This window comes from Atractosteus spatula, chromosome 24 (assembly GCF_055471065.1).
Source record: "Atractosteus spatula isolate fAtrSpa1 chromosome 24, fAtrSpa1.hap1, whole genome shotgun sequence".
Classification (NCBI taxonomy): Eukaryota; Metazoa; Chordata; class Actinopteri; order Semionotiformes; family Lepisosteidae; genus Atractosteus; species Atractosteus spatula.
In genome coordinates this window covers 13,815,056-13,827,087 of record NC_142729.1, presented here as the reverse complement: position 1 = coordinate 13,827,087, position 12,032 = coordinate 13,815,056, and the positions used below count along the sequence as shown (strand labels likewise).

At 48.9% G+C, this 12,032-nt stretch overlaps 1 protein-coding gene across 6 annotated transcripts in view; it reads left to right on the top strand.

Annotated features, from left to right (window-relative positions):
* ltbp3 (latent transforming growth factor beta binding protein 3) overlaps positions 1–12,032 on the top strand; it is a 111,244-nt gene that overhangs the window by 81,593 nt on the left and 17,619 nt on the right. For 5 of the 6 annotated variants that reach the window (XM_088904733.1, XM_088904731.1, XM_088904732.1 and 2 more), the window contains 6 exons: positions 667–795; positions 3,189–3,359; positions 4,925–5,008; positions 5,938–6,066; positions 9,659–9,796; positions 11,167–11,307. In XM_088904733.1, the coding sequence (XP_088760859.1) occupies positions 667–795; positions 3,189–3,359; positions 4,925–5,008; positions 5,938–6,066; positions 9,659–9,796; positions 11,167–11,307 (792 nt within the window). The remainder of the gene's footprint in view (positions 1–666; positions 796–3,188; positions 3,360–4,924; positions 5,009–5,937; positions 6,067–9,658; positions 9,797–11,166; positions 11,308–12,032) is intronic. The other variant, XM_088904734.1, reaches the window with a different exon arrangement.

Here is a 12,032-nt window from a genome sequence, read left to right as displayed (position 1 = left end):
CTGGACAGGACGCCAGTCCATCGCCAGGCACACCCAGACACAGACACTCAACAAACAGCCAAGGTGTCAGACTCTTGAGGATTGGCTCTAAGACAGTGGGGCAGCCACTTGAGCAGAGATCTCACCCTGCTTGCATTATAGAGCATGTTGTAAGAGTGTGCAGTATCATCTGATGCCCGTACATCTGCCTGAGTAATACCTACTGATGCTTTCAAAACAGAGACCCTTAAAGTAGACTCTGCAAAATAAATAGTATAATATAATAGTAATAGTATATCGGCAAGTGCAGTCAGTGAATTACATGCAAAAGTAAAGGTGTGTTGTGTAATTACTGTATATGGGCTTAGAATAATCTAAGAGAGTACATTTGAAGGGTTTTGGTGTGGTGTGGATTCCTTTAGGAGTGCTATGAACTGAGTAGATGTCAGTTATGTAATGTAATGCATACCTGTACAGTTGTCACGTTTTGCAAGTTTTTGGGCAGGTAAAACATAACTGCTTTGATGCCAGACAAATTCCTGAGAAATCAGATAACAAAGTATTATCAGATTGTAAGGTCTGCATCAGCTTTGAGGAAAACTGTTTTTTTATATATATATATTCTTGGTCATAGTAAAGGTGAAATCTTGGCAGCCTTGCCTTCATGTTATTTCTGTCCCCTCGTAGACATTGACGAGTGCGCCCACGACAGGAGTCTTTGCCAGCCGAACGGGCTGTGCCAGAATGTGGAGGGCAACTATATCTGCCTGTGCCATGAGGGCTTCATCAGCTCAGAGGACAAGCACAGCTGTGAAGGTAGATTACATCTGTGGTCCGCGAAAAAAGACCTGCCACCTTCCCCGCTGTTTCTTCGGCTTTTGTTTCTTTATTTTGCAGCCAGGACTCAACCAGTAAATGTGCTCACTCAGAGCGCACCACGAGTCCTTAGGCCCAGACAACGCTGATTTGAACCTGGGTCTTGAGTCTGCCATAGCTGGGATTCCCTGAGCAGTAGGCATTCTGCCAAAGGGGTAGGAGGAACGTTAGTCAGCCACGGCCTTCATGGCGATTTGGTAAAACGGTGACCCGCTGAAACACGACATCATCACTCGGTGCTACCCATCCCATAAGGCATTGCGGAGTGGCTGGGTCATCAAAAATCCGAATGTCGCCGAGAGGTGTAACCGACAGTTATCAGCTTTGTCGGGCATTCCTTATGTGACACGAAGGAGTGCAGTGATGAGCTGGGCTCATACAGCTGGGGCAACGTGTCAACTCTTGAGAATCAAAGAAGAGTCTCGGGGCGCATTCCTCACATGGAAATGAGAGGATTCAGTAGCACCTTAAGGGAGCTGATTTTTCTCGTCATACAGGAGAACAAAACCAGACAGAGAGTGGCCACACCCAGGGAGATAGAACAGTGATATCTCGGGTTAGGCACAACAAGGGGCATTTACGGAGATTGTTCAAGTAAAGAGGAAAATTAAAACTGAAGGTTGCCGTTTCTGACTGCCAAGGTGACCGAAGTTCAAGTCTTGTCCTCTGGCCAAACAGCATCTGCCAGTGATTTAAAAATCTATTTAATCAAGATGTAACAGGGAAAGTGGAACAGCGAAGGTTGAGGACCTAACTCGGGCAGAAAGGGTAAGATATCAGGTTGGTCCGAAACTCAGTAAGTACCTCCCATATAAATATCTGAGAGAAGATGGGTTTAATGTGTGTGAATCCTCCACAAGCGGGCTACGTGACAGGAGGATCTGTTATACCTAGATCCTAACAGTCATGGATTGGAATTCCAAAAGAATGATAAAGACCTCCTCTTGATGTCCTTCAACAAACAGGCCACCATCAGCCTTCAAATCCGGTAGAGCGAAGCACTGAATTGAGGAGCTGTCTTCACTGCAAGCTAACACTTACCTTGCAAGCAACAGGAGCTGCTTCCCTATGGAGAAGGCTCTGCCCCAACGATGCTCTCCCTGTGGTGTAACCTGGTTTCTGGGGAGAATCCCAGTTGCAATGATGCTGTCCAGATCTAAACCACCCGAGGAATGCCTGCATCCTCTGATCTGCCTTTCATCAGCTGAGCCACACTCAGGTGTCCCTGCTTTTTAAAATCCCCTGATCCCAGCATCCAAGTACAGATTTCATTACACCTTTAAGAAAGCAGTAAGCTCAAAACCCTGGTCTGGTCCTTGTGAGAAGAAGTGTTTGCAGATTTTTTTTATCGCAGCTCTCTAAAATCACCTCCGTAACTGATCAGCATTTGAATCGATCCATATCTTTAAATGTGATTAGCTGGGAATTCATCATGCATTGGATCTGTGTGTTTCAAAGCGATTAGCTGGGAAATCAAGTGTTGGATTTTCCACCCACTAACAGGAAACATGAGCTGGCAGGTTGTTGGTGATGTTGTTTCCGTACCACTGCTCACTAAGAGAGGAACCACATTCAGAGAATTGAGAAGACATGGGTGCCCTCTTGTGGCTTGGGGTGGAATAAACAGGCACCTTGCTACACCCCGCTAAAAGGATCCTCACCAGATCCAGTGCTAAAGACTCCCTGAAACAAATCTTCTCCTTCTGAAACCTTTGCTTCGAGTGCACAGAATTGCAAGAGGACACAAGGACTGCTCAGACCATGGGCAGCTGGAGAACATGTTTTTATACAAGGAGGTCACGAGTGAAGGCAAGCTAGCCAGCTTTGTAGTGGCCGCTGCTTATATGGGGGGAAAAGCAGCGGTTCGAGGATGCAGCACAGTGGATACGAGCAAGCAAACAGTCCAGAGTTGTGGTCTAACAAAGGAAGAATGAAATCCAAGTAGACTCGAGAGCGAAGCACAAGTGGAAAGGTGAAATTGAGACAAAGGTAGGCTAGGAAGCCAATAGAGTAACACACGGGAGGGAACACAAAGCTTGGGAACTCAGCTGTGGTTCAGAGCAAAATTCTATAACAGAGCCCAGAGCACTGCCAAGTTACTGGTTGCCAGGGTTACGTGATCCGACAGGAAGCCTGCTCCACCTGAGATGGGTTGGGTCGTAAATGGTGGACAGGTGGAACAGGCTTCCTGTCGGATCAGGTAACCAGTAACCAGTAGAAACTCTGCAACCAGTAGAAACTCCTCTGGATGCTGTGGCAATGCTAGCTGGGGGGCTCAGTGGTGATCCATGGGGGGGGGTGCCAGCATGACAAGCTCCTGTTTTCTTCTGCAGAGATCGAGACGGACGACGACGACAAGAAGGAGTGCTATCTGAACCTGGACGACACAGTATTCTGCGACAGTGTCCTGGCCGTCAACATCACCAAGCAGGAATGCTGCTGCACCGTCGGGGTGGGCTGGGGGGACAGGTGCGAGATCTACCCCTGTCCCGTCCACAATTCCGGTACGACCGTCTACTCCCCCCACCCTTAACTCAGCCCACTTCTGTGTGTGTGTCCAGTTTTGCAACAAGCCTTTAAAATGAATGGGGAAATATATTAAATTCAGTCTTATCAGTTCAAACGTCAGTGCAGCTTTATTTCCACCAATAACGTGCAAAAAAATAAGAGACTGATACTAAGGCATGAGGCCTAATTAAATTGGTTCTGAAGCTAGGCAGTATCAAAGCTTTCTAACTTTGCTAAATTAGATCTAGTCGTGATTCTTTCTATTTAAACTTCTGTTCATCATTGAGCAGGATCAGTCACCCCAGTCACATAAAAAAGAACGGTATAGCAGGGTCTAGACATTCGCGAAGGTTTGGTGCAGAGAACCATCGCCGGTTGCCAGATTCACATACAACCAAGTCTAAGTCATTTATACCACCACATAATCTACTGCAGTTTATAGTATAGTACTCAGTTTAAAAGACATAAGTAAAGCTCTTATATAAGAAAACACTAATGCATTGGCTTTAAGTTGAGTAAAATAATACTGATCAACTAAAACAAACAACAGCAATCACAAATGTGTAGTAATCAGCTACAATAAACAACGTGAATCCCTCTCTCTCTCTGCTCTGTGATCAGCATGCCCCACTGTAATGAAGTGGGCAATAAAACTGTCATTCCCCTCACTGCTGACACAGAACCTGGAGCGTTCGTTCCAGTGCAGACTGAGCTGCTGGTACTTGGGCAGCTCAGAAACTACTACAGATTCATCTCAGATTCATATCTTCTGTGCAAGATCATTTGGACGTTGAAATGAGCAACCTTTGTCTCATTTTTATCCAGCTCTGCTCTGATTCCAGCCCAAACCCCACAGTGGAAAGACCAACTCATTCATTTTGCAGACGTTGAGACCCTGCTTGTATGAACAGGCATACCCTCAGTGTTATCATGAATAGATCGAGGACAGGCACAGCACAGGACAAGGCAGAAGAACATATGGAGAATATAAATTCCAGCATCTAGTTTCCGAGAAAGTCGCTGTGCTGCCTGCTAGCTTGACGGTCTAACGGTCTAAGGTGTTTGTTTCAGTCATCCTGGAACACAATAATAATAATAAAAATAATAATAATAATATTATAATAATAATAGAATGGTGAAATAACAATTCACTTATGGAAAGGTGTGTGTAACCAGTAAAAAAACGGTGTACATCTGGACCAGCAGTGTGAACCCTAATGAGCCTTCCATCCTTTTTTAAACAGCTTCTTCCATTTTAGGGTCACAGAGGAGCTGGGGCCTATCCCAGCAAGAGCCAGTACATCGCAGGGCACACACTGACACATACACACACTCATATCAGGGCAAATTTGCCCAGAAGCCAGTTAACCTACTAGCACGTCTCTGGGCTGTGGGAGGAAACCCACATGATCACAGGGGGAACATGCAAACTCCACCCAGACAAGCACCCCAGGTCCACATCTGAACCCAGGGCCCAAGCGCTGCGAGGCAGCAGTGCTTTAAACTGTGACACCGTCGTGTTCTTTCCCTGAAGCTCCTCTCCGATGCTTGTTTTCCGCAGCGGAGTTCCACTCCCTGTGTCCGATTGGAAGAGGCTTCTACATCGAGGAGAGCATCACAGAGTATGGGCTGCCAGCACACAGAGGTAGGTTCTCACTAAAACAAGAGATACATACACACCCCTATTTCTGTTATACAGCTGAACTTCCCCCTCCAATACAAGCTGTTTTGTTTGTTTTGTCTTAGACAGCACAAAATGTATAACTTAATTTAATTAATGTGCCCGACATGTTGATTGTTGGAGTGCACTATAGAGATCCTGCAGATTTAATTTCTCCGCATAAGTGCTTCAATAAACTGCTTGTCAACAACAACAGCCACCCTTCTCCAGCATTGTGGTGGAAAATGCAAAGTCTAATTGTATTCAAACAAAAGCAGCTGTGAGCCTGGCCTGTACCTGACTGGGAAACCTCCTGGGAAAGATAAAGGTGCTGCTGGAAGAGGTGTTAGTGGGACCAGTAGGGGGCGCTCACCCTGTGGTCTGTGTGGGTCCTAATGCCCCAGTATAGTGACGGGGACACTAGACTGTAAAAAGGTGCCGTCTTTCAAATGAGACAAATGAGGCCCTGATTCTCTGTGGTCATTAAAAAATCCCAGGGCGTTTCTTGAAAAGAGTAGGGGTGTTACCCCGGCGTCTGGCCAAATTTCCCCCTGGCCTTTACCCATCGTGGCCTCCTAATAACCCCCCTCTCTGAACTGGCTCCATCACTATGCTCTCCTCCCCTCTGAGAGCTGGGGTGTGGGGAGTGTTCTGGCGCATCATCCATGTGGGGGTACACACTGCTGGTGGTGGAGGGGATCCCTATTACCTGTAAAGAGCTTTGAGTCGATTAATATTATTATTAAACATATCTTAATGGTTTTTGCCAAACTAAGCACTTCAGGGGAGTAAGCTCTCCTGAGGGCATGGGTATCTGTTGGCACACAGTAGGTGCAGTTTCAGGCTCTCTCTTCTCACATGAATGCTTTGTCTCATTCCTGCTGGGTGTTTGGTTTCTCTCTGTGTCTTGGCAGATATCGACGAGTGTGTGCTGTTCAAGGAAGAGATCTGTAAAGAAGGCCACTGTGTGAATACACAGCCTGGGTATGAGTGTTACTGTCAGCAAGGCTTCTACTACGACAGTAACCTGCTGGAGTGCATTGGTAATTCAGTTCTCTCTATTGTGGTGTCTGTCTGAGCTTTAGTTAGAGGTAGGTGAGATGCAGCTGGTAGTTCTACCCAAAGCCACAAGAGGGCGCATAGAGGTCATCTTAAAAGGGAACTGCAAAGCTATTTTTACATTTTGGGGTTATGATGCTTCAGCAATGATGAATGCATGTCAAACCACAATGAAACTACCAAGTACACGAGAAGGTGTACAAGCTCCAGTTTACATCCAAAAAGAGACAAAGTTTCGCAGTATGTGTAATGCCATATTGCTGTCATCGCCTGCGCTTCAGAGCGAGGCAACAAAACTTCTATTGACGCAAACACAGCCCTATTAACAGTGTAAACATTCTTTAGACCAAGTGAATTTCGCTACAATATTAGCAGTAAAATATTTTCATCAAACTGGCGCATACAAGCAGACACATTTTTTAGGTACTTTTAAGCATTGGAATAAAAGAGCAACCTGCTGACTAACTAAAACACACTCATAATAATTAACATTGTTAGGAGACCATGTTTCTCATTTGCTTACAGTGACTAGTGAGCAGGAAGGGCCACTTTCATGCCACAATTCGTTTGAACTCTCGCTTTCGTCCCTGGCCCCGACCAGCGGTTTTTCAACATGGTACCAAACAGTGCCCTTACCTCAAAGAGGCTCGAGAGAGAGAAAACTGTTTCAAACATCACCCACTCTCAGCAGTCTAGAGGCAGTTTCCACCTTTATACGTCTTACTGATCATATAAGGGGAGCTGCAGTCCTAACGTCTCACAGCAGTTTACCAAATCTCGTAACGCAATCAATTCATTGACGTTTTAGAAAAAAAGACAAATTCCAAATTAAGTCTACAATCATAAACTTTGTGAAAGTACTGTAAGGTTGCCATGTTGTCGAGATTTCATGAGAGTTGCGACTTGAAGCAGCCCTTCCTGCTCACTAGTCCCTGTGATGACTAATGTACCGAGATGTACGAGGGAATAAGTACAGGTTGAGCAGCAGACATTTCACTGCAGAAATGTTCCAGCGTGATCTGCAGGCAGAGTTAACCGGTGAGCAGTATTTGTCAGTGAAACCGTCTGGAAAAGGAGAGCAGTATTTCTACTGGATTAGAAGAGCTGGATTCACAAGCCTGCTTGTTTACAGGATCACAGGGCCGCTTCACCTCACCGGAAGTCCTGCTGCCTCGTTCTGAATCGCAGAAACATGGCGCTGAGCAGACCTGGAAATGATGAAAACAGGAGGTTTTACAAGTTACTGTGCACAATTTACTTTCACCGTAGTTTGAAATGCACTCATCACTGCCGACTTTTTCTAATCTCAAAATTTAAAAATGGCGTTGCAGCTCCCCTGTAACTTGGAAAGTTCTGACAGCAGAGGCCCGGTTGAGGGCTTGAATTCAAGGGAACTCCTTGGGCACCAGGTCTGAACCATCCGATTGCTTTTTTGTTTGTCTCACTACACACACTAGAAAGAAACAGCCAAAACAGAAATGAGAAAAAAAAACAACTAACAACATTCCGTTTTCTTTCTTCGAAAGTCAGTTTGGCAAGTTGTAGCACGTGTGGAGTGCCGCAGTTTTTTTTCCCAGGGCTTGTCCTCGTCTCCTCCTTCGGATACAAACATTGAGACTCATAGACAGATCCTGCGGGAGGCTTTATAAAATCAGGTGTCCTGGCACGGTTTTCTTAGCCCTCCAGAATAAAACCCCAAATTGGGAAAACAAAATTAAAGAAAGAGGAATATTTTTCCAGATTTTGGAGCAGACATCGAGTTTGCCCTGTAAATCACAGGAGCATTGCAGAAGAAACGTTTGCTGTTTAAGCCACTAAATGGTTCTGATAGAATTAAGACGGAGACGAGTTCCCTTCATCGATTGCAATCAAAAAGAGGACAGATCAAATCAAACACGTCTCACGCAAGGGCAGTCGTTTTGCACAGTCTACCTCAGTGGCAGCTGATCAGCTCAGCCAGTAAGAGTATCATCCCATCATCCTGAGCTTGTTGGTTGCTGGTTTATCCAACTCTGACTGCCTGCTCCCAAGCACAGGCTCCTGTCTGCCTGAGCACCCCCAGAGCTGGGCTGAGGTATCCCCCACTTTCCGTAGCGCAGCTGATTTCCAGTCAGCGACTGAAGAGTGAAACCCGAACCAGAGAGCACAAGTGGAAGCTGTGTGGGAACGCATTTAAAAGCGAAAACAGGGGGCCCTTCTTTACACAGAGGGCGGTGGGAGTGTGGGACAAGCTGCCCAGCCCTGTGGTTGAAGCCTCTACCCTGGCATCTCTCAAGACACAGCTGGGTGAGATCCTCCAGTCAGGAGAGAAGGCCCTTCTTTACAAAGAGGGAGGTGGGGGTGTGAAACAAGCTACCCAGCTGTGTGATTGAAGCCGATAACCTGGCTTATTTCAAGAAACAGCTGGAAGAGATCCTCCAGTCAGGACAGGAAGCACTCTTCTTTACACAGAGGGTGGCGGGAGTGTGGAACGCGCTGCTCAGCCATGTGGTTGAAGCTGAACGTCTTTCAAGAAACAGCTGGATGACATCCTCAGAAAAATGAACAACTCCCTACCACACAGGTCACAACAGCCAAATCGTTAACTAGTTAACTAGGTGAACAGTTAATTAGGTGAACTTTTGATCCTGAAAAGGAAAATAGCTTTTATTTGTCTTTTTTCTTTGCCTTCCGGGCATTCCTCGAAGGCAATGCAGTTTGTAGCTCAGCTATTATCCGGTCTCGGTCTCCATACCTGGAAATGATAGTAACTGGGAAAGCAGGGGAGAGCGTTGAGAAGTCCAGTCAGAGAGACGGATAACAAGCCTTTCTTCTTGTCTTGTCGTCTGAGCGTCTGGGGCGATCATGCAGGAGACGAAGATTTTATTTTTTCTCTTCTGCCTTCGTTGCGTAAACCAACGGGTACAGCTGGCACTGTGCTGGGGACTCTCGCAAATTAAAGGGCTTTTCCGGCCATTCTTCCATCTGCTAACGGCTCTATCCAATTCAGGGTCACTGGGGAGCCAGAGTCTATCCCAGCAGGCGACAGGCACAAGGCAGGGTACACCCTGGATAGGATGCCAGTCCATCACAGGACGCACACAGACACAGACACACACTCAGACCAGGACCAGTTTTCCCAAAGCCGCTTAACCCCCCAGCCAGGATGTCTTTGCACTATAGGAGGAAACTCATGCAAACTTAGGAAGAACATGCAAACTCCACCCAGACAGCACCCCAGTCCGCAAGGCCGCCATGCCATCCACTCCGCCCAGCTAGATGGCTTTTGAAATGGCAAAACGTTTGGCCATGTCGTTTTTTGTTTGTATGATTAAAAGCTGTGTCGAAGATCTCTTTTTGAACACCTATGTGCTGTATATGAGCAAGGTTAGGCTAGCTGAAAAAAACAAAACACTGGTGGTGGGCACTCCTCTCAAACGTCACTTAAAAGCCCACCATCGTTTACTAAGCTGGGGGGTCACGGGTAGCCTGAGATGCAGGCCTGCCCCCAGTTGACGAGAGTTGGGTCTTCCCTGCTGCGGTGCTGCGATGAAGAGGGGGAGCTTGCCCTGATCGGGCGCTGTTCTGTGCCACCAGACGTGGACGAGTGCCACGACGAGTCGCTGTGTGCCAACGGGGCCTGCGTCAACACTAGGGGCTCCTTCTTCTGCACCTGCACCCCCCCCTGGGCCTCCGACTCGTCCAAGAAGAAGTGTGTGATGCCCGCGGTCGTAGGTACGTGGCAAGGTGAAGTCCTGTTCTGAAGGGCATCTGACCAGTCCTGGCCGGTACACTGCAGCAGCGCGGCGCGGCTCTTCGAGATTTAGAAAGTGTCAGAAAGATGCTTATTCCTCGTCAGGGCCACAGCACCTTAGAGGCTGTCCCAGAAGCACAGGGCACAAAGTAAGACCACCCCCTGGACGGGACACCAGTCCACCACTGGACACACACACACACACACACACACACACACACACACACCCTGGACGGGACAGCAGTCCATCACTGGACACAGACACACACCCACACACCCCCTGGATGGGATGCCAGTCCATCACTGGACACGTGTACACACACCCACGCACCCTGGACGGGACGCCAGTCCATCACGGGAGACGCGTACACACACCCACACACCCTGGACGGGACGCCAGTCCATCACAGGACACGCACACACACCTTGGACATGCCAGTCCCATCACAGGACACACACACACCCTGAACATGCCAGTCCATCACTGGACACGCACACACACCCTGGACGGGACAGCAGTCCATCACTGGACACGCACACACACCCACACACCCCCTGAACGGGGGATGCCAGTCCATCACTGGACACGCACACACCCTGGACATGCCAGTCCCATCACAGGACACGCACACACACCCACACACCCCCTGGACGGGACAGCAGTCCATCACTGGACACGCACACACACACCCACACACCCCCTGGACGGGACAGCAGTCCATCACCGGACACACCCACACACCCACACACCCCCTGGACGGGACAGCAGTCCATCACCGGACACACACACACACACACCCACACACCCCCTGGACGGGACAGCAGTCCATCACCGGACACACACACACACCCTGGACATGCCAGTCCCATCACAGGACACGCACACGCACCCACACAACCCCTGGACGGGACAGCAGTCCATCACTGGACACGCAAACACACCTACACACCCCTTGGATGGGACAGCAGTACATCACCGTACACACACACACACACACACACACCCCCTGGATGGGACAGCAGTCCATCACCGGACACGCACACACACCGTGGACATGCCAGTTCCATCACAGGACACACACACCCTGGACGGGATAGCAGTCCCATCACAGGATACACACACACTCACATCCCATGGACGGGACAGCAGTCCCATCACAGGACACACACACACCCTGGACGATACACCAGTCCATCACTAGACACACACACAGCCCCTGGACGGGACACCAGTCCATCGCTGGACACACTTTGGGAAGTGAGTTTGGGAAGCTCCGTTCTGTGTTGTGTGCTGTTGTCTGGAGGCGATCCCCCCCCCACCCCCGCCTAACACGGCAGGGTGCCGTTGCAGATGTGGACGAATGCCAGGACCCGGCCAACTGCAAGAACGGGCGTTGCCTGAACACCCTGGGGTCCTACTACTGCATCTGCTCCCTGCCCTGGACCCTGGCCACCGACCGCAACAGCTGCATCCCCCCCGAGGAGCAGGGTGGTGAGTAAGGGCGTACCCATCTTCATATTCGAAGGACTGCCCCCCAACCCTGACCCCACCCTGACCCCTTCAGCGCGATTTTAAGCCGGCGGGTGTTGCTTAAAATGGAAAGGGACCTGTTGAAAACCGCCGCAAGACGGGACCTCCTCCTCCTCCCTTGGCCTTCATCTCCAGTCTCCCTGGGATCTTATTCTATTACGCCTGCTGGCTTGTAGAGCAGCAGCAAAGATCCGTCGGTCTTTAGCCAGTTTTTCTATGGTATCCCAGCTATGGCTCACAGCCTGCAGGTTCTCCTTCCACAGATCTCCGCCAGGTGGTTCGGGGTCTTCCTCGCTGGCGTCTTCCCCCTTCAGGGGTCCAGCGCAGGGCAGTCTTAGTGATGGAGTTCTCCCTTCTCGCGATCCGTCTCCCGCGTCTTCTCTTCCCGACGGTGGCCGTACTCTCTTGATGGCATGGGGGGGCTAGCCGTTCTTCCGGAAGAGGCGTAGGATCCTTCGCAAACCTTTGGGATGAAATGTTGATAGCTGATTCAGATCTCCTTTCACCATGCTCTAGTGTTCTGAGCCATACAGAAGAGTTAGGGTTAGACACAGCTCTGGGATAGCTTCAGCAGGGTGCGAGTACTATATTGGGGTGACTTCCAAACAGTGTGAAGCATCCTAAAGACATTTCCAGCTTGATTTAGTCTATTCTGGATGTCCTTCTCCCTGGGTCTGTTTCGGGAC